The sequence below is a fragment of the Gadus morhua genome, chromosome 3 (genome assembly GCF_902167405.1).
Source record: "Gadus morhua chromosome 3, gadMor3.0, whole genome shotgun sequence".
NCBI lineage: Eukaryota > Metazoa > Chordata > Actinopteri > Gadiformes > Gadidae > Gadus > Gadus morhua.
In genome coordinates this window covers 20,038,690-20,062,606 of record NC_044050.1, presented here as the reverse complement: position 1 = coordinate 20,062,606, position 23,917 = coordinate 20,038,690, and the positions used below count along the sequence as shown (strand labels likewise).

The window sequence follows — 23,917 nt, the reverse complement described above, 5'->3', positions numbered from 1 at the left end:
TGAGGGTGTGTGGGATTCCTTCATCAGGCTGCTCCCTCCCAGCAGCCGGTCTGCCTCTGTGCCCATGGAGCGGCTGAGGTCAGGAATCAGCTACGAGTTTAGAGTCATAGCCATTAATCGTTATGGCTACGGAGAGCCCAGCTCCCCCTCCACTGCCCTTGCCGGTAAACACACACACAAACCCACGCAACTATACACACACACAAAAACACACAAACACACACACACAAACAAAGTCACTCTATGCTTGTTTTAGGGTTAAATTCCTGACTCTGCCCATAGTCTTGCCCAGAGTCTGGTCTATTAGTCGTGTAGTTCACTACCACCTACAGGTGGTGCTGAGGTACTACACCTGCACTCCACAGATATTCTAACTGCTGTCCCTTGAGGACAAGATGAAGCAAATTAACCTTTGTGTGATTACACTTACCATTCATAAATGTCAAACTCGTAGAACAGAATACTAGTGGCGTCTAAGCACTAATTTATTCATTAGTAGAAAACCCCTTCAAGAAGGGAACCAATTCATAAAAAGGTATTATTTTCATTTATTTAATATTTTGTTACTAATTGACTTGTTACGCCGGTAGCACAAAATGTCTCCTACTGGCTTTCTTGTAATCTTTTCTCCGTGAAAAAATCTAACATTGCAGTATATTGCCTTGACTAAAACTCAAGCTTCAATTCATTTCAGATAAAAGTCTGTCATTGAATCGAACATCCACAACTGAAATGTTGGAATCCTGTTTATCTGATCCGGACCGATGATTGTTCTCACAAACCTTGCCTGTGTTTACACTTTGTTATGCATTGCTGAGAACAACCAGACTGAGCAGTGTACCAACGGCCACACACTCTCCCACATAATGGATCTACAAACGATGACCCTTACATTTGCATCGAGTCCCGTTAGCAGACGCTTCTATACGAAGCGTCTTCCAAGTGAGGCTGGAATCAACCACGGCGTAAACAATCAATACTGCAGGCACAGCGAGAAGTGCTGCGCCACCGGGTTCCCTAAAAGCCCGGCCGATACGGGTGCAGAACAGCTGCAGGAGTCAGACCAACGCACACCGTTCGCATTCATTTTACATCCATCCACCTCGAAAGGATCGATTCTACTGTGCCTACGTTTGGATCGTCATCCACTCCTCTCAGAAACACTCTAATCGCTTTTTAAAATGTCCCCACAAAAGCAATCACCTGAGAGAAAGAATAAGTGTGTCATGTGTCATGTGTGACATGTGTTTTAAAGGTGACATGCTATACCACAAGGTGTGAATGTGATTAGCTGCTGCAAGCAAGACATCACAAGTGGGCGTGTCCGCCTAGAAGAATGACGGATAGATGAGGAACGTTTTCTACGGTCCACTAGGCAGGCTGATGGACTGGTCCATCCAGCACACGTCTAGGTGGACACGCCCACTTGTGATGTCAGAAGAGGCTCCTAACGGCTAATCACACTCACACCTGATGGTCTAATATGGCCCCTTTAACGTGTGATACCTGTTCCCCCCACCCCCCACCCCTCCAGCGCTGACGGAGCGGCCCTTCTACGAGGAGTGGTGGTTCCTGCTGGTCATGGCTCTGATCAGCCTCATCCTGATCCTGGTTCTGGTCTTCACCCTGCTGCTCCACGGCCACGGCACCAAGTACAAGGCCTGCAGCACAGGTCTGTCCCCCCCCCCGTCTGTCCCCTCCCCCCCCGGGGCCCCGGGCCGCCATCGGTCCCTTGTTGGGGGGTGGAAGAGGGGGCTGGTGGGGCTAGAGATTCTGGGGTAGCTGGGACTGGACCTAAGGAACTGGAAACACTGCGTTAGTTTGGCATGGCAACACTGCCCCCCTCTGTTGGTTTGTAGGGAGTGTTTGCCCATGTGTTTGGATAGTGGGGGATTGGAAAATGGGTGTTTTAATACATTTTGGGAGAGGAAGTGGTTTCGGTCTGATACTGTTGACAACCATTGAGTCAATGTTTGATTAGAAGTCATCCATGGGAGGAATAGCGCTTCACACATCGTACAATCAGCGAGGAGCAAGATGTGGACACAAGCGTGTGCAAACACTTATTTGATGGAGGATTGTTTCAACAAACAGTATTAGTATAGAGGTATAGAATAAAGTGTAATTTTGAATATAACCCTGATATTATTGAGTTTAGAAGAACATTATCGAGGATTAACTTCTTTCTTACCAAAGTTTTTCTCTTTTCCACCGGCTATCTAATCGAATCTATAAGCAATCTAATAGCTTATAATATAACCTAAGATATATCCTATCAGCTATTGTGCAACCTAATAACCTTAATACACATCATTATCATCATCCAGGTGTGGATGGAAGAAGATTGAAGTCAGTGTATGTGCGTGTGTGCGTGCGTGCGTGTGTGTGTGTGGTGCGTGATAGCCTGTGTGTATCTGTGTGTGCGTGTGTGTGTGTGCGTGCGTGCGTGTGTGCGGGTGTGTGCGTGCATGATAATGTCTTACGAGGCACATTCTGCAGGTTCAGTGCAGGTCACACCTGGACAGCGTTTTTAATTTCAGTTGCCACGGAAACCTTGACCCAGCTCCTGGGGAAAAAAAAGACAATTAGGCAGAGCATTGGAGGAGAGAAAAAGAGAGAGGGAGAGAGGGATTGACAGTGAGAGAGAGAGAGGAATAGAGATTGAGGGAAGAGTACATGAGTCACAAAGTTATGAAAGAAACACGATGGCAGCTGACAGAAAACTTCTGTTAAATTTAACACGGTAGACATGAAACACCTGAACACGTCACATTGCTGAGGAGCATCAAGCCAGACAACCACCCTATGATCCTTCTGTGAAGGGCACTTGACAGACAAAAGGATAGCAGTTTCCTGTGTACATAACCGTAGGCTGCTGTCGCCCCCCCAACACTGGCTTACATCTGCTGTAGCCTCTCTATCGCTACCTCCTTGTTGTGTCACTCTGTTCCGGATCACGTACAAGCTCACTGGTCCTAACAATTCAGCAAATCTCAAACTATATGTTGACTGCCCTCCAGGCAAGCATCTGTCGACGGTGGAGGAGTCGGTAACCCTTGACAATGGAGGATTCACCGCTCTGGAGCTCAACAGCAGAACACTGAACAGCAAAAACTCCTTCCTCAAGAAGAACGGTACCAGGTACGCACACACGCACACGCATACACTCAGACAGAGTGCTCACACAGAGGAAACACACAGGCGATAGAGACATCAAAAGCCCCTTAGACAGCTAAGAGACAGACACGGTATATGGTTTGAGTTGTTCCGTTCTTGGGCTTAGAGATAGGTAAGGGGTTGGGAATAGCCACGTGGTCATGTTCCGGTGTGTGACTCCCAGCCAAAGCCGCCGGGGTCCAACGTCAATATCTGTTGGCTGCCTGTCGGCGTCCATTAGCAAGAGGCCCTAACCCCCGACCTCCTAATTAGTAATACACCATGTCGCTTTGGATACGATTGTCAGCTAAATTACTGGATGGTCAAAGGCTTAGATCCCTTTTACACCGTTGTCCTGCATTGCCCAATGAAATACACACACACACACAGACACACACACACACACACACACACACACACACACTTTTACCCTCTTCAGATTGATAGTGACAGTCTCTCTCATTGTGTGTGTGTGTGTGTGTGTGTGTGTGTGTGTGTGTGTGTGTGTGTGTGTGTGTGTGTGTGTGTGTGTGTGTGTGTGTGTGTTTGTGTGCGTGTGTGTGACTGTGAATGATGATGACGACGTGTGTCTCCAGGTCTCCTCCCAGACCCAGTCCGGGGGGTCTCCACTACTCTGATGAGGACATCTGTAACAACTACAACGGAGCCGTGCTCACAGAGAGTACCACCCTCACAGAGAAACCCAACGAGGTGTCAGAGTCAGAGGTACCCGCTCTCCATCTACTACGCTCTCCCTCTCTCTCTCTCTCTCTCTCTCTCTCTCTCTCTCTCTCTCTCTCTCTCTCTCTGTCTATTGTTCTCTCTCTCTCAATTAAATACAAAAAATCCTTCTCGACAAGGGAGATCAAAAATTTACTGAACAATTCCTCTAACAAAAATACTGATAAAGAAGCTCTCTTGCTGTCTCACTCCTCTCACTCGTATTCTGCTATAAAATGACACTTTGCTATTCACTTCCTAACATCTGCGGTTTTGTGTGTGTGTGTGTGTGTGTGTGTGTGTGTGTGTGTGTGTGTGTGTTTGTGTGCGCGCGTGCGTGCTTGCGCGTCTCCCAGCTGACGGACAGCGACTACGAGGACGAGCAGCCCAAGCACTCCTTCGTCAACCACTACATGAGCGACCCCACCTACTACAACTCGTGGAAGCGCCAGCCCAAGGGCCTGAAGGGGACGCCGGCGCCGGCGGGGGGGCCCTTCGCCTACGAGGACTGTGTGGTGGCGGCGGCGGCGGCGGCGGCGGCGGCGGCGGCGGCCGGGGCGGGCGACGGCGAGCCCTACTACCAGACGGTGGTGACGCAGCACAGCGCGGGCGGCGCCTACACGCCCACGGGCCAGCCGGCGCTCACGCACGTCAACCCCAACACCAACCCCCCCGGCTCACGCACGCCCCTCACGGGCTTCTCCTCCTTCGTGTGACACGCGGAGAGATAGAGAGAGAGAGAGACACACAGAGAGAGAGAGAGAAAGAGAGAGAGAGACACGCACGCACGCCGGTACACACACATGAATGCGTTTTGCATATTCACCCATGACGGAGGACACGGACACCTGGGTTTGGACACGACGATGGGGAGGGAAGAGAGGGAGGGGGGGAGGGTGTTGACGAAAGGGACTTCATGCCCCTGAGCACATCAAGGTGTGCACTCTTCTCCCCGCGTTTGTGTGTATGTGTGCGTGTGTGTGTGTATGTGTGCGTGTGTATGTGTGTGTGTTTGCACAGAGATCCTCACTGTGTTTATGACGCCCCTGCCCCCCCCCCTCCCCCAAAGCTTGTTATCCTTCGCACTTCTACGTCACTGTGCTCTGGCTGCGTGCTCACTCCAACACACACACACACACACGCAGGACCCGACCCCCCCCACCCCCCCCCCCCCCCCCCCCCCCTCTAGGGAGAAGGCTCTGTGTGTGAGTGTATGTGCGTGTTGATGCAACACTCGATGTGTAGAACGTTCTTTAGGTGAGATTGTGTGTGTGTGTGTGTGTGTGCATGAGTGTGAGTGTGTAAGGGGATACATCCAAAAGCGGAGGAACAGAAAGACACAACGAAAGCCAAAACAGTGGGATGTGGCATTTCTGCACAATACTAAATATGTACTTTTTCTCGATGTGCGCACAAAAACACGAACGACAAAAACACAAAAAAAAAACTCTCTCTCTATCTCTGTGTGAATTTCGGACCCTCCCTCAGAGAGATGGACTTGCAGGGGAGGGGATCATGAATAAGGAAGAGAGTCTTCCCTGGTGTGTTTGGGGGTGGAGGGGGGGGGGGTGGCAGCTGTTGTTGACAAACTCGTTCATGTAAAGTAAACACAAGATGCACGGAGCTGTCCGCCAACACCACCCAACGCAAAAGGAGGGAGAGGAAAAGCAACACGTGGGTGCTTCGACGTCGATGTGAACGATAGCTGAATTTAGGTTAAAAAGGTGTCACAAAAAATGTTGATTTTTTTTACCGTTTCCCGTCCGTTGCGGACGTTTCACAACTCACAGTCAAGCTAGCACTGAGCCAAGACGCATTTGAAACATTTACAACTGGATATTTTACCGCTCTTGGTTATGTTTGTATTTTTCAATTGTGTTGTGTTTGAGTGTGTGTGCGCGTGTGTGTGTGTGTCTGCATGCGTACACACAAAAACATGCGGGCGCGAATGAATTATTATATAAGCCCCCTTTGATCCGTCTGTGTATATTTGTTGGTCATCGCTGATTAGAGTGTGCCACCGTGTGTATGCGCATATTTTTTTAGAATGGATTTTGTACAGAGGAAACTCTTTTTACTTGCGCTGCTGTATGCAGGCTGTCTGGCTGGGTAGGTAATGTAGTTCAGAGTCTGATTGTGGACAGAGCACTGGAGCAAGCGAGTGTTTATCCTCTGGACAGGGGGCAGAGGGCAAGGGACATCTAGATACATGCTCATGTTAGGTGTATACATTTCAGTTGCAGTAGAGTTGTAACTGAACCAGTGCTATAACTGACGGTGGGCACCAATACGTCTGAGTACTTTGCGTGAGTACCAAGAGCACCTGTTCAATTGTAGGGGCCCTGGGGTCGGCCCACTAACTCTTCATCTCCTCATGCCCACGACCCCACCCCCTCCCCCCCATCTCTCTCGCCCGCTTGCTCACTCATCCCTGTTTTCAGTTCCATAATGTGTGTGAATAAACGGTCCTTGTTAAACCCCATGACCCTGTGTTTTAAGTGTTTTTAACAGCCTGCCACGAGTGTACATATTGGGTAGGCACACACTTTTTGGATTCTACCTTATTAATATTCATAGATGGTGGGTAAATTGAAGGGAAGGAGTCAATGATGTAAGAACTGAATACCGGAATAGGTTTATCTTGTGAAAAAGAAAGAAAAAATTGTGATTATTCAGGGAACAGAATGTATTATGATCTTCAAAAGCAAGGTATAAACAGCTTGTGTTGTCCAAAATGTTTGGCAAAACAAAATTCCCACGTTGATAAGGATGTTTATAAAGGGAACCATCCTATACCTAAAAGAGATGTTAACCAGTAATATGCAACTTATGCAACTCAGATATACCGTGCAGTTCTGTATCAAAATGAACTTGCCCATGGTCGTTGAACTGCTTTGGGTATTCTGTCCAACCAAACAGTTGAGGTCAAGTATTCAAGAGCAAAGTCGTTTTGTCATTAAACAATATAAATTCTTCTTTTTTTTTATTGTCTGTAATATAAATCTTAACGGCATTTTCATCACTGTGTTGCTCTACATACACACACATACACACAAATACACACACACGTCACATAGGCTATGTTGTTTTGTGTGTTAACAAACATCTTTATGATGTGCCAAAAAAATATTCTGTAAAATATTCGGTAAATGTCACGTTTGGCTTTAATACTGGAAAAGTATTATGGTACATACTATTCATTTATGACCAGGTAAATAAGTAGTATATGAATGCTAACCATAAAAGGAGTAAATGTTTATGACATAAACTGCCTCAGTCTGAAACAGTGTTGACAATAATAACAGTTCAGGGGAAGGCCAACGTATGCACGTATGTGTGTGTGTGTGTGTGTGTGTGTGTGTGTGTGTGTGTGTGTGTGTGTGTGTGTGTGTGTGTGTGTGTGTGTGTGTGTGTGTGTGTGTGTGTGTGTGTCTCTCGCGCTCTCTCTCTCTGTCTCAATCTCTCATCGTTCTCTTCCTGTTTTATTCTGCAAACATCTTAATTTTTTTATTATGTATTTCTTAATTTCTTCAAAAAACTGTTTGAGATTGTCTTGATTAATTGACTTAATACCTCTAAGGAAAAGGTTCATAATATTAGGCGCTGCGTTGATCTTCCATGCCAGCAGGGGCAGTATAGTCACTGGAATAATGTGAACCAATGTCACATACCTCAGTGGAAGAAGTAAGCATTGTGCACTGTAGTGCATGGCATGCCTGCATGCATCGCATCCTGCTGCATGCACACATACATACATGTTCGCATCGTCTGACCTGGTTCATCCTAAGGAAGATAAAGGGAATTTACCAACTTTCCTACATGGTTTGCCTCAAGAATCGCAGTCGTTTGTGCATCGCGACCATGAATCCCTTAAGCCTCTTCCTTCATAACGTTTAGAGAGGTAAGAACTGAAACACATGACTGATTAAACGTTATTTGTTTAGATTATTTACAGTAATAATGCAGTTGAACCTACTGCAATAAAATGTAATAACCGAATGTTCTCTAGCTAGCGTTAACATTATTCCAGCGATTCAGGCCGTATTTGAAGCTGAATTGGGCAGAATTTTGTCAACACACAGTCGCAGTATAGAAAAAATAGGTTAGCTGTAAGGGAGACTTTACTATTAATGGTACTGTAAGTAAAATTCGATTGCAAAAAACGGCAAGATCTTGAAACGTAACAACAAAACAACACTTCTCTGCTCAATGACTGAAAGGTTAGTGGTATTGTGCTAACCAGTCACGGAAGAGATGCCCTGATTGGTCAGAGAGGAAAGTTGAATATCAATATTGTCTCATAGTCAGGCGCAGGCAACTCGAAACCGATACCGTTATTCTGCAAGCAAATTTAACAAACTAATAGCTGGATGCAGTGTTTCCCCCACGTTGCGCCGCTGCTGAATTTTCTCCGCCGGTGCAATAAAAATCCTTCTCTTAATTTTTTTTTTTTTACGTAGCTCCTTTTAGAAAATGTACAGCGCGTAACGTCAATTGCGCAGCACGCGGCACATCGTCACGTAACCAACATCAAAGAAGAAAATACACAGCGAGTGTGGCAGTTGTTGGCAGTAGGCTACCCTACACGGTTGCAAAGTTACATTGATTCTAGCAGTAGCGAGTGAAGCGGAAGATCGAAGAAAGAAGGAAAGAGAGACAGACAGAGAGAGAGAGAGAGAAAGTAAGTTGCTAAAATGTGTCGCAACATGACCACCAGTGTTAAAAACCCTCTGAGCCCAATCATTTTATTGCATCTATAAACCGCAACCTCCGTGCCTTTTTCCTCTAGTATTCTGTGTGTGTGTGTGTGTGTGTGTGTGTGTGTGTGTGTGTGTGTGTGTGTGTGTGTGTGTGTGTGTGTGTGTGTGTGTGTGTGTGTGTGTGTGTGTGTGTGTGTGTGTGTGTGTGTGTGCGTGCGTGCGTGTTGTCGCTCTTTTTGGGATCACTCATAGCCTTTACAGGAGCTTATATCCAGTCAGGAATTTATAGCCTAGGTATTTTCGGGAACTTTAAAAAATGAATCCATACTGTTAGATCCGATGTTGTTCTTTATTGCCATCTAAAATCCGTTTTCATCGCGTATTTTAGTTAGGGATTTATGCTAATCGCCTGTAAGCATGTGGTCATTAGCATAAATGCAGGGAAAAAACCTAAGGACTTCTTAAAAGATCATGAATAGTTTCTATTATGTATAACTTATATTTATTTTATAATTTTCTCATCACTTTTTGACTCCCAAGACTAAGAAGAAGTGTTTTAAGCAATAACAAGCTTATCATCGCTCTCTTGTCCTCTTCCCCTGACTCTCACTGTCTCACAAAGGAGCTGAGCTCACCTGAGGTCTATTTGTAGTGCTAAGGCTCACACTGATTGGTATTCAATTAGCTTTATTTTTTATTTTTCATGTGTGTGAGTCTGTGTTCTTTTCAAATTGTAGTTAGGTTTATAATTTAAAAAGATGTGTTTTGCCCATTGTTGCAGGAGATTTCATTTTTGAACAAAGTGTCTTATGTAAAAAACAGTTATGCTTTGGCCATAGCAACCATGTTTAGTGTTTAAGCATTAGGCAAACATCTGTAAATAAATTGTGCAAATTATATTTGCGTTGTGGCATTTTTTGTTTCAATATTACTATACAAAAATATAAAAATCTGTAAATGAAGACACAAAAGGCAAAGTTACAACACCAATAATCCCATCTACAGTAATACAGAACTGTTTGAATAGGATTTAAGTGCATATTCTCAAAGTGCACCAGATTCATGCATTCCAATGTAAAGGGTACAAAAAAATTTCGGCCGGGGGAGCATGCCCCCAGACCCCCCTAGAGGGTTCGGGGACCACACCACCGCTGCTGAAAAAAATCCTGCGGGAAACACTGGGATGGCTAGGTCATTTCTAACAAATTCCGATGAAAAAGTAGCTCTTGAATCTTCTGTATTTTTTTAATGTTTGGTTTGAGAAATAAAATCATATGCTTCATGTTTATCCTTGTTGGTTGATGTGCACAGAAATGTGTAACAACGTTTTCTTCCCTGTGCTTTTTTTCTTTCTGTTCCCCAGGGTCTTCGTTTCTTCAACCATCACCCCTTCCTGATTTTACACAACTCTAATTCATCTTCTACAAACAATTGGCATGCAAAGCATCATGGCTGAAGTAACAATAGAATTGGATGAAGAGAATGAAACAAATACACCATTCACGGAGACACTAGAGCCGAAAGTGATATTATCGGCTCCACCTGTATCTTTTCTACCCCTGGCCGGTAAGCCGGCTATATCGTGGGAGAGATGGCTACGGTCTTTTGAACTGTACCTCGACAGTCTTGGCAAAGCTAACTTATTGGATTCCGCTAAGTGTGTGCTCTTGCAGCACTGTCTAGGAAAGGATGGAAGAGTTGTGTATGCTCAACTTTTACCAGGTAAAACCACATACAAATCTGCCAGAGCTGCTCTCACTACTTATTTCAGCCAACACAGAGACATTCAATTACTGGAAAAGGGTACTTTGCCCATGGCTAACGCAGAGTTGATGGGAAAGCAGATAAATCATAGTTCCGCTCCTTCACTGCTTCTATGCGTTCAGAATGTGTCTTTGGAGGGAGAGAAGGCTCCCCATAGGGTTGAAACGATGCCTGGACAAAGAAGAAGTGATAGACTGAAAAAAAGAAAGCGTCCTGCCATTCCAACCCCATCACTTTCGTCTGGAGCTGTTGATAATATGTATTACTATTCCAGTGATGGGGAGTATTATGATGAGAAGGATAAAGTCAAGTGTGAAGGCGACTTTGCTGGTGATGATGACTCTACAGTTGACTCTGCTCATGTTGATTCTGACTCTACAATTGATGGCAATGACACGGATGATGTAGACAGCCATGAATCTAGGTATATCGACATTGCCGGGAAGGTTACCTATAGCTGTTCCTCGACCAAGGGAGATTCCCCGAAGGACAAACTGTTCTGCTGTCAGCTCTGTGCAAAGGTATTTGGACGGAACTACCACCTGCATAGACACATGAGAGCTAAGCACGGCCGTTCTGCATATGTCTGCTGTATATGTAAAGAAAGTGTAGAGAGTAGCAAAGCACTGAAAACACACAGGGAAGCCCATGCTGCACTGAGATTTGCATGCCCCGATTGTGATGCAAAGTTCTCCTTTGAGTATATGCTGCTGAGTCACATTCAGTCTCACCGAATCCAACTGAACAAAGAAGATAATTGTAGCGAAGGCAAACATAGTTCGAAAAAGGTTGGAGATGAGAATAGCTGGGCGGCTGGCTCTTGGTCTGCTGGGCAGGCAACTTTGGACGAGGATGGACCCAAAAAGTCTGAAGAGCTAATGGAAAGTAACGGTGGGCAGGCAAAGCAAGTGGAGACAAAGACGAAGCTCCATTCCTGTCCCCTCTGTCCCGACCGGGGCTTCAGGGGGGCCTCAAAGCTGACCCGCCACATGAGGAGCCACACAAAGGACAAGCCGTTCTGCTGCCCAGTCTGCGGAAAGTTGTTCAGCCAGGACTACCACCTGAGAAGACACCTGAAGGTCCAGCATAGCGTAGCCGAGTTCATCTGCTCTAAATGCTGGAAATGGTTCGGTAGCGCGGAAGAGCTTGAAAAGCATGGCAGTGCACACAGCTCCAGTGAATACCCGTGCCCTCGTTGTGATAGAATGTTCTACAGTAAAGAATCTCTTAATCGCCACTCCGAGGCCCATTCACATGACCAACAGGCCCACCTGGACTACGCCAAATGGAGGCAAGTCTTTGCTGTGTCCATTGAGATCCATGGCATGCAAAAGAAAAAGAAAATGTATGAGTGTCCGTACTGCCTCAAGGGTCTCGCCCTTCAGAAAACTCAGCGTAAACATTTAACCATGCATGAAAAGGAAATGAATGGAACTTGTCCCAGGTGTGAGGAGACGTTTAGTTCGCTGGAAGAGCTCCGGACACACATGGAGAGCCATACCAGGTATCCCTGTGCCACCTGTGGAAAGCAGTTTAAACTTGAAAATGCGTTGAAGAAGCATGAACAAGTCCACAGAGACGAGTGTCGTTACTGCGCGCTGTGCGACAAGTACTTTGTTAAAACATCTCATTTCAAGAAACACATGCGGTTCCATGTCAAACGGGAGTCCAAGTGCCCACACTGCGACGGCGTCTTCCTACGGTTGGCGTCTTTTAAAATCCACCTCCGGAGTCACGTGGACGAAAGACCCTACCAGTGTCCCTGTTGCGTCGAGTGCTACAGCGTCAAGTCCGACTTCGAGAAGCACCGCTTGAAGCACAAGAAATTCAAAGGTGCCAACCCGTACTCGTGCACCCGGTGCGACTACGCCTTCGCCACCCTGAGTGAGCTGAAGGTGCACATGGAGCAGCACAATGAGGACCCGGCCCTGAACTGCCCCCACTGCGGCAAGCTGTACCTGAACAAGGCCAAGCTGGAGAGGCACGTCAGCATCCACACGGGGGAGCGAAGACACCTTTGCTCCATCTGCGGCCACGGCTTCGTGGGGGCGGTGCTGTTGAAGAGCCATATGGCGGTTCACAGCAGCGAGAAGGCCCACAAGTGTACCCTGTGCAGCAAGAGTTTCAAGACGCAGAGTGGGCTGCGTAGCCACAGTGCACGCCACTTGGCAGCGCCGCCCCGGTTCCCGTGCTCTGAGTGCGGGAGGTCTTACGGTCGCATGGTGGAGTTGAAGATGCACCAGCGCTACCACACGGGGGACAAGGCCCACAAGTGCACCTGTTGTTCAAAACGTTTCATCACACATTACAAGCTCAAAGTGCACATGAGAACTCATACGGGGGAGAGGCCGTACGCCTGTTCCGAATGTGGACAGACCTTTACTCAAATGGGTGACAAAAATAGGCACGTGAATAAATGCCACTAGCAAAATATTCTTGTTAATGTCTGCAGTTTTCCCATAATGTTGAATTGTGGTTGAGTTAAATGTCAGTTTTAAAAAGATGTATATATTATTAAAGCTCTTCCTTCAGTTGGATTATTTGACATGGAAGTGTAAAACAATATTAATTCTAAAATTGTGATTCTCATACTCATAGTTTGATGTATATTTTTGTAATAGCCATTGGTTCGGTTATAATAAAATCTGTAGGTGGAAGTATTAAATAAAATGGTCTGATTGTTGTTTTTTTAAAACATTGATGCAGTCCCCACGTTCAGCCATGGGAGGCATTGGCATCATTCTAAAAATACTTAGAACAGCAGAAGAAGAAAATAGCATCTGGGTTGCTAACAGTAAACATACAAGTGCAGCGTGTCTTCTAGACGTAAAGTATTGGGTAGTGGCTAAGTAATGTCAAAATGAAAGGTTATTTACCTTAAACAACCGCTTCCTATTAATAATTGTGTAATTCTGCAGTTAAAGAGTTTAAAACGGATGTTTTTCAAGCAGTTGTCTAGCTATCGTTAGCTAATACCAGGACTGTGGGCGAATTGAGTAAACAATTGAGTTGTCACGTTATAACTGCGATTTATCGACGGCATGAAGAGATCAGTTACTTTAAGATGAGGTTGCGTAAATATGTCGGAGGGGTGATAATCAACCCCTGTTTCGGGCATTATCACCATGGCTGCTTTGGGCTTCACTCCTGCAAGAGAGCAGGACGTTTGGATAGAGGACACTGAGAAAACATCCCTTCTTCCAAACGCGATAAGTGGGGCTGAGGCCAGGTCGTTTTACGAAAGTCTGGTTAAGGATACTGAAGGTGGCGGAGTAAGGCAGAGCACACTAAAAACTAAACATCGGAGAAGCAATGGTAGACGTCATGTAGACCGAACAGTAGAAAATAATAGCAGTCGAGGTGAACACAGCAACGCCAGGACACGAAGACGGAGTCCACATGGACGTCCAGAAAGACCCCAAAGTGGCAATAGAGCACAGCCCTCCAGGCAGACGGCCCCCACTGAGCTCCATGGCCTCAAACTGCTGCGGTGTGCCCAAGAGGGTGACGTGTCAGGCCTCAAAGACTTGCTTTCACGTGGAGTGGACATAAACTTTCAGGTAGAGTTGGTTTTGTTTTATGGAGTTAACAGACTAAAGTAGGAACCTTGCCATGTTCGTGGTGGAGGGTATTCATTAATTCAAACTCAATGCTCAAAACCCGCTAATAATGGTTAATCTTTTTATAGATCGATTAGTTATCTCTCATCTATATTTACCTATCGATATACCATGTTGACGAACATCCGGTGTTATTGAATCAGCAAAGTCAATCAGACCTTTGGGTTTGGTTCTGTGTGCTTAAGAGGTCATTGCACTCACTTGTGTTATTCGGCCGCAGGATTCTTTCTTCTGGACCGCCATGATGTGTGCGAGCTCGGCCGGCCAGCGGGCAGCTGTGAGGCTTCTGCTGGGCCGGGGAGCAGCATGGGTCGGGGTGGTCGACACGCGCGGCAGAGATGCCAGAGAACTGGCGCACGAGGGTACGCCTAGTCCCTCCCATAGACAAACCCTGGCAACACGCCACAGTTATGGTGCTAATTGCATTATACGATAGATACCGTTCCCATAGAGGAATTTGAAGCATTTGCCTGATTTGGTTTCTTTCGTTGTCCTTTCCTCAGCGGGTCACCAAGGGGTTGTGGAGGAGCTGGACGGCTTTGAAACAAACACACCGCAAGTCACACAGCCAGTCACACAAGCTGACAGGAGGTTAGTGGCACACACAACCAACACACATTGCAGCAGTAAAAACACATGTCATGTACAGCCAGCCGTCCCATTTGTTCTCTCTGACCCATGTCCTGCTCTCCTAACCACAGATACCCAGTGCGCCAGTGGTGTGAGATGTGTGGGAGCCACTTCAGCGGCCACGCCTCTTCCCATCTCTCCTCCACCCTGCACCAGTTCAGCCTGCACCATCAGCCCCCCACCCCCCAGTACTGCCTCCCCGCCTCCAGCGCCAGCTATAAGATGATGGTCCGCTACGGCTGGGACCCTCGGACGGGGCTGGGCCCGGATGGGGGCGGGCCCAAGCAGCCTGTGTCTACTGTGCTCAAGAGAGACCACAAGGGCCTGGGCTTTGGACCCATGAAAAAAGCCCGGGTCACTCACTTCCCCGCAAAGGACCCCCAGGCGGTCAAACTTCCCAAGGCCGTAGAGAGGGAGGGCGGAGGAGACAAGGGGAAGAGGAAAGAGGAGGGCTTGAGGAGGCAGGAGATTGATAGGACCTGGGAGAGAGATTTCCGCTCCTCATTCAATTCTTGTGACTAACAGTAACCCCAAGGGTTTAATCATCAAATTTTTTATGATGTGCTATTTTGTATTCTTTTGATAACCCTTAGATATGAATGGGTGATACCTTTATATCACTTAAATGAAGATCAAGTTCACATGGATTTATATGTATTTTTTGTGCACCCTCCGGACTACTGCAACATTTGGTCACGTTTTGAACCAAAATATGTGTGATAAGGAGATGTGTTAATTTGTGTTGCATTTACAAATCGAACAGGCTATGGGTATAAGCCTCAGCGAGATGAACCATGACTTATTATTATAACATGCTTAAAGGAAACGCCAATAAACATGTATAATATGAAAGCCACTGTTTAATGCTGGAGACCTCGGTTTACTTATTAGACGGGCGTGTGACTTACCCAGGTCTGTTATCTTCATGATTGCATCATCAGGTAAAAAGGTGTTGTTTTTCTCAATGTTATCGAAAAGTTGCGCTATACAACTAAGAGAGAAGGGCGAAAGCTCGTTTTTGTTTTATGACATTGTGAATATAGGGGAGAAGAGATGTATGAGGCAAACTAGGCATGTGTCCAACATCTCTAGGTTTGCAATTTCAAATAATCATGGTTATTTTTTTACTTTCTTGTAGACATCCAGGAACGTTTTTTGTGTTTAAAAAATAATATGCACTGGATAATCATGAATATTCATTAATTTTCGGTCTCTCTGGATTTTACTGCTACTAGTTATACCCATGGAGGGTTTCTTTGACCTTGTTAAAGGAATCCAATAAGAGTGTGTGTAGTTTACGATTACATATACTCCTAAAATGATAAATGCAACAAAACAATTATTCACAACAATCAAAATAACTTAGTTGAACAAATACAATGATTTGGATTTACAAAACAATGCAATTTTGATAATCGTTAGGAATTAAAAGTACAATTTTGCTATTTTTATTTATTTTTTTAATTATATCTTGTAGCTGCTCATTTTCAGCTACAGGGATCTAATAAGGTATCACAGTGGATCTGTTCATACCTATTGTTCTTGTACGGTTTGGGTGTTATTATTCCTGATTGGTTGCGTCTATCTCAGGGGTGGACATAAGAAAGCCTCTAAACAGTTTGGTACAGACATTCCCGTAGGGGGCGCTACCATTCCTAGTCAAATAACTTAAGTTAATCTTAGGGAAATGCCTTATTTTGCATGCTGAAGCTTATTGAACTGGTAAAAAATACCTAGAATTGATATTGATTGTGTAAAAAACACCAATTTATATGCAAATCTAAAAATTAACGTGTGTGTGACCATTTTGTGTCGATAGCTCAGCATTGGTATTAAAAGTGACTTTCACATTGCGTGACAGTCCGTGCATTCCTAGATAAAGTTGTTATTTCTGATACAATAGATGAAACATTACACATGCCACACTGCTTTTCAATTAATGTACGCAATCAAGTTAATTGAAATTGGCATAAATTACCCAGTGTCAAAATATAATTGCGTATATTTTTTTAATACACTTTTTTAACACACTTCATTTACAGATACATAGTCCTTTCTAGTCAACTATTAACCTGACCCATTGACCCATTTCTTCATCCGTAACCTCTCGCACACTCTGTGTCAACTGCGGAGCAGGCACCAAGCGTCCCATTCCCAGAGTGGACTTCTTAAGGCTTGTACCCATAGAGTGAAGAGACAGAGGAAGAAGAAAGGAAGAAAATGGGCTATCTACCCTATCTCTCTACGGAGACGTGGACCCTGTTGGTAGCCGCAATCACACTGATCGTTGTGTAAGGAACTTCCTTTATTCAATGTCTGTTTTATTTTACTCAAGAATGTGTGTTTGCCTAATTTTATCCAATGCTCTAATAGAGTGATGCAGTCGTGCAGGACCACAGCTATTTCACATCCTCATGATCTGTATTAATAAAGTAGATTATTATTATTGTTTTTCTATGTGGATACAACATTTTCAAATGATAAGGCCAAAATTATATAGTGGAGCTTTTGGAATAATGAACAGTTTTTCACGATATCATGACCTCAACTGTATATGCCCAGGTATGCCTACTGGCCTTATGGCGTCTTTAAAAGGATTGGTGTCCCTGGTCCCAAACCAATTCCATTCCTCGGAACCATGCTAGCATACAAACGAGTAAGGACAGAAGAAACAAAATCAAACAAAATTAATTTTCATGTTATTAAGTGTGCCCGGGTCTAACTTAGGGTTTATAAATGTAGTTACAATGTCACCCTTAAGTTATGCGGTGTTTGTTGCTCAACTGCATTATCCTTATACCCAGGGCTTTAACACATTTGACATGGAGTGCTTCAATAAGTATGGAAAGACATGGGGGTGAGTAGGCCTCAGGGTTTTACCTTTGTTTCTGAACCACTGTACAGTTTTGGTATCATCCCAGCTGTTACCCTGTACGCAAGGGTATCTAATGACACATGCATCAAATTAGTGTATGAATCCATCTATTTCCATTACAATCTATGGAATCGATTTTTTTGTCAGAGATGGTATAAAAGTATGTGTTGTTGTGGTTGTTGTTGATACTTAGCATCTACGACGGTAGACAGCCGCTGCTGTGCACCACAGATGTCTCCCTCATCAAGACGGTTCTCATCAAGGAGTGCTACTCTCTGTTTACTAACCGCAGGGTAAGGACCAACCAACCAATCCCCACGTTTCCCTGGAGCTGGCTTTTACCAGCTTGATTTTGCACTATAGTAGAATTGCAATACATTAATAATATCACTTCACTGCCAGGACCAGCCCTTTGCACCTGGGGGCCCGAAGCGCGATCATTTTGGGCCCCTGCTTTGAAAGAGTAGTTTTGCCATAGGGAACATGCAACTGTATGCATTCATAACCCCTACGGTTTTTATCCGTACCTCTTTGAACATGATTTGCCGCAATTATTTTACTACTTATTAAGTGAAAAAGTCAAAGTAAAGCTTACACACTTACCACAAAAAAAAAAAATGAATTGAATTGAATTGAATTGAATTGAACTTTACCGGCTCAATGTTGTGAAACGAAAGTCATAGACACACTACATTTAAAAAGAAACAAAGAAAGTCAAAGTAGCCGTTTTATTAAAGAATACAAAAAAGTAGTCCCTCCTGGCTGCCGCTATGCATCGACGGTCGCTATGCAACACACTTTAGCGTCCCTCCGAGAGAAGGCTCCGATAGAGCGGTTCGCCGGCAATTTATCCTATGGAGCAGTTCACTCGCCGATTTTAGACTTCAGTGAACTGTGCATATTTCCCCGCTGGTGAATCCCCTCCTCCATGGTCAAGCTAAATCTCCGTGTGATAAAGTTGTAGTCCATAGGATAAATTGCCGGCAAACCGCTCTATCGGAGCCTTCTCTCGGAGGGACGCTAAAGTGTGTTGCATAGCGACCGTCGATGCATAGCGGCAGCCAGGTGGGACTACTTTTTTGTATTCTTTAATAAAACGGCTACTTTGACTTTCTTGGTTTCTTTTTAAATGTAGTGTGTCTATGACTTTCGTTTTGCTATAACAGTAACCGTTGTATAAAAGCAATAGATCACTTCAGTCAGTGGCATGTGCTCATTATACCACTGTGAAGGGGGTCGCCGGCCCTCTGCTGCACGTCGGGGCCGGACAACGCCCCTTAACAGTGGTATAATGAGCACATACCACAGCCTGGCGTGATCTATTGCTTAAATATATAATTATAATTATTATTTATTTTTTTAGTATCTTACTGTTCATATTTATTGTATTGTCCATTTATGCTGCTCTTATCCATCATACCCATTTTATGCTGCTCATACTTCACTAGGGCACTTCAATTTTGCTGCTGTATTGCACTACATGACAAATCAAATTCAAACTGCACCTTAATTGTTTTTTGCACTCACTATTTAGATCTTCAAATGCATTTCGTTGTCACTCTGCAAAATGACAATAGAGTTGAATCTGAATCTGAAGTTAGGAAAGCAGGAAAACATTCAAAGTCACATCAATCACATTGGAGCGAGTACAAAAATAATCAGAAAATGTTAACAGACCAAGTGCCAAGTTTCTCTGGAGAGAAAATATCCTCTTCCTTAACACTGTGTCCTGCAGAACCTACGTGTGAACGGGCCTCTCTACGACTCGGTGTTTAACGCAGAGGACGACCATTGGAGGAGGATCCGGACTGTCCTCTCTCCCACCTTCACCTCTGGGAGACTGAAGGGGGTGAGTGCCTCTCCTGGACCAACCAGCCGGTCCGGTTCTCTCAGGCCTTGGATGTAAAAGTCATTCAAAATGTGCAGTGTTGTAACTCAACACTGATAAAAAATCACAAGAGAACAGGAGCAGGGGCAGGAAGGCAAAACAAAGCAGAAGGAGCTCATTCCTCCTTTGTAACCGCCGCCCACACACTTTCTCTGAATCCGTGTGTCTCTGTTTCAACCTGTGTGTTCTGCTGACTGTGTGCCTAGATGTTCATCCTCATGAAGCAACACTCGGCAAACCTGGTCAGGAGCATTACAAAAAGGGTGGACAACAATGAAGATGTGTTAGAGCTGAAGGAGTAAGAAACTCATCCAACTAACTCAGGATAAAACAAAGCAGTTTACACAGGCCCTTTGCTTATTGTGTGTGTGTGTGTGTGTGTGTGTGTGTGTGTGTGTGTGTGTGTGTGTGTGTGTGTGTGTGTGTGTGTGTGTGTGTGTGTGTGTGTGTGTGTGTCACACAGATTCTTTGGATCCTACAGTATGGATGTAGTGGCCAGCACATCCTTAAGCGTGGACATAGACTCACTCAACAACCCTTCAGACCCCTTTGTCACCAACATCAGAAAGATGCTGAAGTTTGACCTTTTCAAACCAATCTTCCTTCTTGTTGGTAAATATTTCAGTGAATGGGGTTACATAATGGATCCAATAAGGTGTATATAAACCAGAAAAGGTAGCGGGGAAGAGAGGAGGGTGTCATTGAGCTAGCCCCAAGATAGATAACCCCGACCAGCTCGTTAATGAAATGTATCTGTTGTCTTGCTCAATGGACCGTTCCTCTGTACCCGCAGCTTTCTTCCCCATCTTGGGGCCAATCATTGAGAAGATGGAATTCTCCTTCTTCCCATCATATGTCACTGACTTCTTCTATGCCTCAGTGCAGAAGATCAAAGCCAACCGCGAGGCTAGTCAAAACAAGGTATGAATATATGTGTGTTTGTATGTGTATTGTTAAGGCCTCTGCATTTCTTCGTGCCGAGTGATGATGTCATGTCTCCTATGGCAAATGCCTTCGATTGCAGAGTGGTCGAGTGGATTTCCTCCAGTACATGATGGACTCACAGAAGAAAGGCGAAGAATCCAATGGAAATGAGCCCATGAAAGGTGTGTGCATTCACACACACACCCACAAACACACGCATACCAAAACCAACAGATATAAATACGCATACACACTCACTCTAAAGCTGTTCAACTTCTGTAACTGCAGGTCTGACAGACCATGAGGTGCTCTCCCAGGCCATGATATTTATCTTTGCTGGCTATGAGACCTCTAGCAGTTCCCTGGTTTTCTTGGCGTACAACCTTGCCTTGAACCCGGAGGTTATGACCAAGCTGCAGCAAGAGATAGACTCCACCTTCCCCAACAAGGTATGGAGGGAGAAGACAGAAAGTCCCAAGATATGTGATGATGGGAAAACATCTTAATTATTATTTAATATATATCCACAGATGTCCAACCCCCTACACACACACACACACACACACACACACACACACACACACACACACACACACACACACACACACACACACACACACACAAACACGATTATGGGGGGAAGGAATATAGGAGGAATATATTTCTTACATATATTGTTATATATATATGTGAAAGAAAGAGTGGGTTATTTTGCTCCTTGCTGTGTGTGTGTGTGTGTGTGTGTGTGTGTGTGTGTGTGTGTGTGTGTGTGTGTGTGTGTGTGTGTGTGTGTGTGTGTGTGTGTGTGTGCGTGCGTGCGTGCGTGCGTGCGTGCGTGCGTGCGTGCGTGCGTGCGTGCGTGCGTGCGTGCGTGCGTGCGTGTGTGTTCGTCTACAGGGTGCGGTGGAGTACCAGGCTCTAAACCAAATGGAATACCTTGACAGCGTTATCAACGAGTCTCTCAGACTTTACCCCCTTGCCTTGCGTCTCGAGCGTGTCGCCAAGGCAACCGTAGAGATCAACGGTTTGGTCATTCCTAAAGGAACTGTTGTCATGGTACCCTTGTGGGTCATGCACCGGGACCCTGACTTGTGGCCGAATCCTGAGGAGTTCAAACCAGAAAGGTCACAACCTTAACCTTTGTTATTGTGTGTTTGTTCAAGCCAAAAAGGTGTGAATTCATACCATCTGTGTGTGTGCGACTGTTTGTGTGTTGTTATGCACACCCTTCAGGTTCAGCAAGGAGAACAAGGATACGATTGACCCGTATACATACATGCCCTTCGGGGCCGGCCCCAGGAACTGTATCGGCATGCGTTTTGCTCTGGTGATGATGAAACTAGCCATGGTGGAGATCCTGCAGAAGTTCAGCTTCGCTGTGTGCGACCAAACAGAGGTGAGGTCACACACTTGCATTTGGAAGTGACCCTGTAGTAGAGGGCTTCACGGCTCTATGATGATCCAGAACCCGTAGGGGTCAGGGTCCTCTTTTGATTATGGTCAACTGTGTCTGGGTAAGGTCAGATTCTGTTACCGTGAACCCGGGTCTCTTTATCAATATGTGTAGAACCCGACTGGATCCAGGAACCCCTAACCATTAGGATCAGATTACAAGAGCGCTGAATAAGGGGAAAAAAACTGAGCACCCAATCTATCTCAGAAAGAGTTTCCCGGTTCAGTTAGGTCATGTTGGACCCTTGAAGACTTCTACAATGCAGCAAGTTAGCAACTGCCGACCATCCTGTTGTCATAACTCTGATCATCTCTTGTCTCCTCAGATCCCCCTTGAATTGGACGTCATGGGCCTGCTGGCGCCCAAACGGCCGCTTCGATTGCAGCTCGTGCCCCGTTCTGACCACTGAGCCAGTGACAACCTACCAGCCACTGACAAATGAGGCATGCCTGCACCTTTCTTGTGTGTATGTTTTTTTAATGACAAACCATCCATCTAATTTTTATGCACTTATTAAAACACACAAAGTGGATGTATGTACGCTGTATTTGTGTATATGTACTTTGCTATAGTGAATGACATTCTGCCTCTAAACCAGTTGAGTTCACCCTTATGCAACATATTTTCTCTATCAATATTAACTGCAAACGTAACCAAAACGAATACATCATATACACATAAATATGTGTTTCATAAGAAATGTTAAAAAAAAGGCAATCAAAAAGAAATCAAACACATAGTCCCACAAAACTCAGACCAAGGAAATCTTGAACATTTTGATATCAACTTTGGGAAGTATGTGGTCATAACATACGTAGGCAGTGTACAATATAGTTATACAATTCAATGTTTAATTTCAAAACCACACATTACCAGGCCTATATAATCAGGGAGAAACGCTAAGAATGTTTACGATTTATTGCCCTATCCTTCTCTGTTTCTTTCGATCCATTCCCGAGTTTTCGACAAGCCTTAATTTGGACTGGGTATCCCAAGCCCGTTCTGCAGGCGATTTGAATTTGCCCTGCAGAAGGGCCTGGGGCATGGACCTATAAAGTAACCTGGAAAAAAATGAGAGGGTGAAACCCCATAGAATCCCAATCTTTCTGCACTCGCCCACGAGCGCCCTCGCATGGACAGAGATGTGTTACCACAACCAGTTCAGAAACAGGAAGTTACCAGCGAGCGCCAATTCTCTTCCTATTACACATTCTCTGACGTAACACATTGAGACCAACTGGAAATATAAAAAGTGGGAAGGGAAATTAAACTTGAACTGTGATTCTGAAAAAAGTATAAATGAAGGTTTATGGTTAAAAATTGACGAAGATACGAAGTATGAAGTATTTGAAGTGTAAGAGAAAAAATATTTTAATAGTAGAATATATCTTAAAAAGTATAAAATATTTAAAAAATCTGAAAAGAAGCGTGCGATTTCCGAGACTGAACATCATACATTTGTCAACATAATGAATAACACACACACGGAGCACGGAACGGGCCGCATTTATCTGTCCGAGCCAGGCCCGGGTCGGACTGAGAAGTAACAGCAAATGCAGATTCAGATCTCTGAAATGTGTAGCCTAGGAATATTTAGCTATTTCTTGAGAAAAACACATTTGATTCCTGGAGTGGACTTCTTAAGCAAGCCTTAAGAATTCCACTCAAGGAATCAAATGTGTTTCAAAAAGTTAAAGGAGACATATGAGGCTGTGTTCACATCTAGCGTTTTTTGTAATAGGGAAAAGTTGAGCTGACTGTTTTTTAAAAAAAAAAAAAAACAGGCAGGGTTTTTTGTCCTAAAAGCGCCAAGAGCATTTTTTTTTTTTCTATCACCTAGCAACGAATCCATTTTAGACCCGACGTTACGTGCCTACTACGTATCCAGACTAGAGCCCATTAGAAATGTCGGAGATCTCGACATGTTCTGTTATCAAAACTATTAACCTCTCCACCGGCACTTTCCCGAGTGATTTGTCCGCCATTGTTTCTGGTTTGGACTGTTGAGACTTTCCTTCGTGACGAAGTGTCAATGTTCCGCTTGTGATTGGTCAGTGGCCAAAAAGACACCTGACGTCGGCCGCTTTCTTCCTGAAAGTTGAACTCTTTTCAACGCTCCGTAGGGCAGAAAAAAACTCTGGGAGAGGCGTTTAAAAAAACGGCCGTGACTTTTTCAAGCAACGCTGT

At 44.9% G+C, this 23,917-nt stretch overlaps 4 protein-coding genes across 6 annotated transcripts in view; all 4 read left to right on the top strand.

Moving 5' to 3' along the window:
• sdk1a (sidekick cell adhesion molecule 1a) overlaps positions 1–5,051 on the top strand; it is a 255,428-nt gene extending 250,377 nt beyond the window's left edge. For both annotated transcript variants that reach the window (XM_030350672.1, XM_030350671.1), the window contains 5 exons: positions 1–164; positions 1,535–1,672; positions 3,021–3,141; positions 3,753–3,882; positions 4,233–5,051. The exon at positions 1–164 is cut by the window's left edge and continues 1 nt beyond it. In XM_030350672.1, coding sequence (XP_030206532.1) covers positions 1–164; positions 1,535–1,672; positions 3,021–3,141; positions 3,753–3,882; positions 4,233–4,592 — 913 coding nt within the window. In that variant the 3' untranslated portion in view covers positions 4,593–5,051. The remainder of the gene's footprint in view (positions 165–1,534; positions 1,673–3,020; positions 3,142–3,752; positions 3,883–4,232) is intronic.
• A 2,490-nt stretch (positions 5,052–7,541) lies between these two features.
• LOC115539843 (zinc finger protein 665) lies at positions 7,542–13,010 on the top strand. 2 transcript variants are annotated; one of them, XM_030350674.1, is made up of 3 exons: positions 7,553–7,777; positions 8,337–8,557; positions 9,940–13,010. In XM_030350674.1, exon 3 carries the CDS (start codon positions 10,013–10,015, stop codon positions 12,764–12,766), a length of 2,754 nt encoding a protein of 917 aa, XP_030206534.1. In that variant the 5' UTR covers positions 7,553–7,777; positions 8,337–8,557; positions 9,940–10,012; the 3' UTR covers positions 12,767–13,010. The 2 variants fall into 2 exon arrangements, with proteins under 2 accessions (XP_030206533.1, XP_030206534.1); XM_030350673.1 differs by lacking the exon at positions 8,337–8,557 and having other exon boundaries at positions 7,542–7,777.
• Positions 13,011–13,123: 113 nt separating this feature from the next.
• On the top strand, positions 13,124–15,793 carry gpank1 (G patch domain and ankyrin repeats 1). Its single transcript, XM_030350677.1, has 4 exons — positions 13,124–13,900; positions 14,181–14,322; positions 14,464–14,551; positions 14,662–15,793. The coding sequence occupies exons 1-4, from the start codon at positions 13,466–13,468 to the stop codon at positions 15,110–15,112; spliced, it is 1,116 nt and encodes a 371-aa protein (XP_030206537.1). The 5' UTR covers positions 13,124–13,465; the 3' UTR covers positions 15,113–15,793.
• Positions 15,794–16,696: 903 nt separating this feature from the next.
• On the top strand, positions 16,697–22,275 carry LOC115539844 (cytochrome P450 3A30). The gene is made up of 13 exons (XM_030350675.1): positions 16,697–16,881; positions 17,153–17,246; positions 17,395–17,447; positions 17,659–17,758; positions 19,201–19,314; positions 19,560–19,651; positions 19,817–19,965; positions 20,147–20,274; positions 20,378–20,459; positions 20,566–20,726; positions 21,175–21,401; positions 21,511–21,673; positions 22,056–22,275. Exons 1-13 carry the CDS (start codon positions 16,811–16,813, stop codon positions 22,137–22,139), a joined length of 1,518 nt encoding a protein of 505 aa, XP_030206535.1. The 5' UTR covers positions 16,697–16,810; the 3' UTR covers positions 22,140–22,275.
• The last annotated feature ends 1,642 nt before the right edge of the window (positions 22,276–23,917 follow it).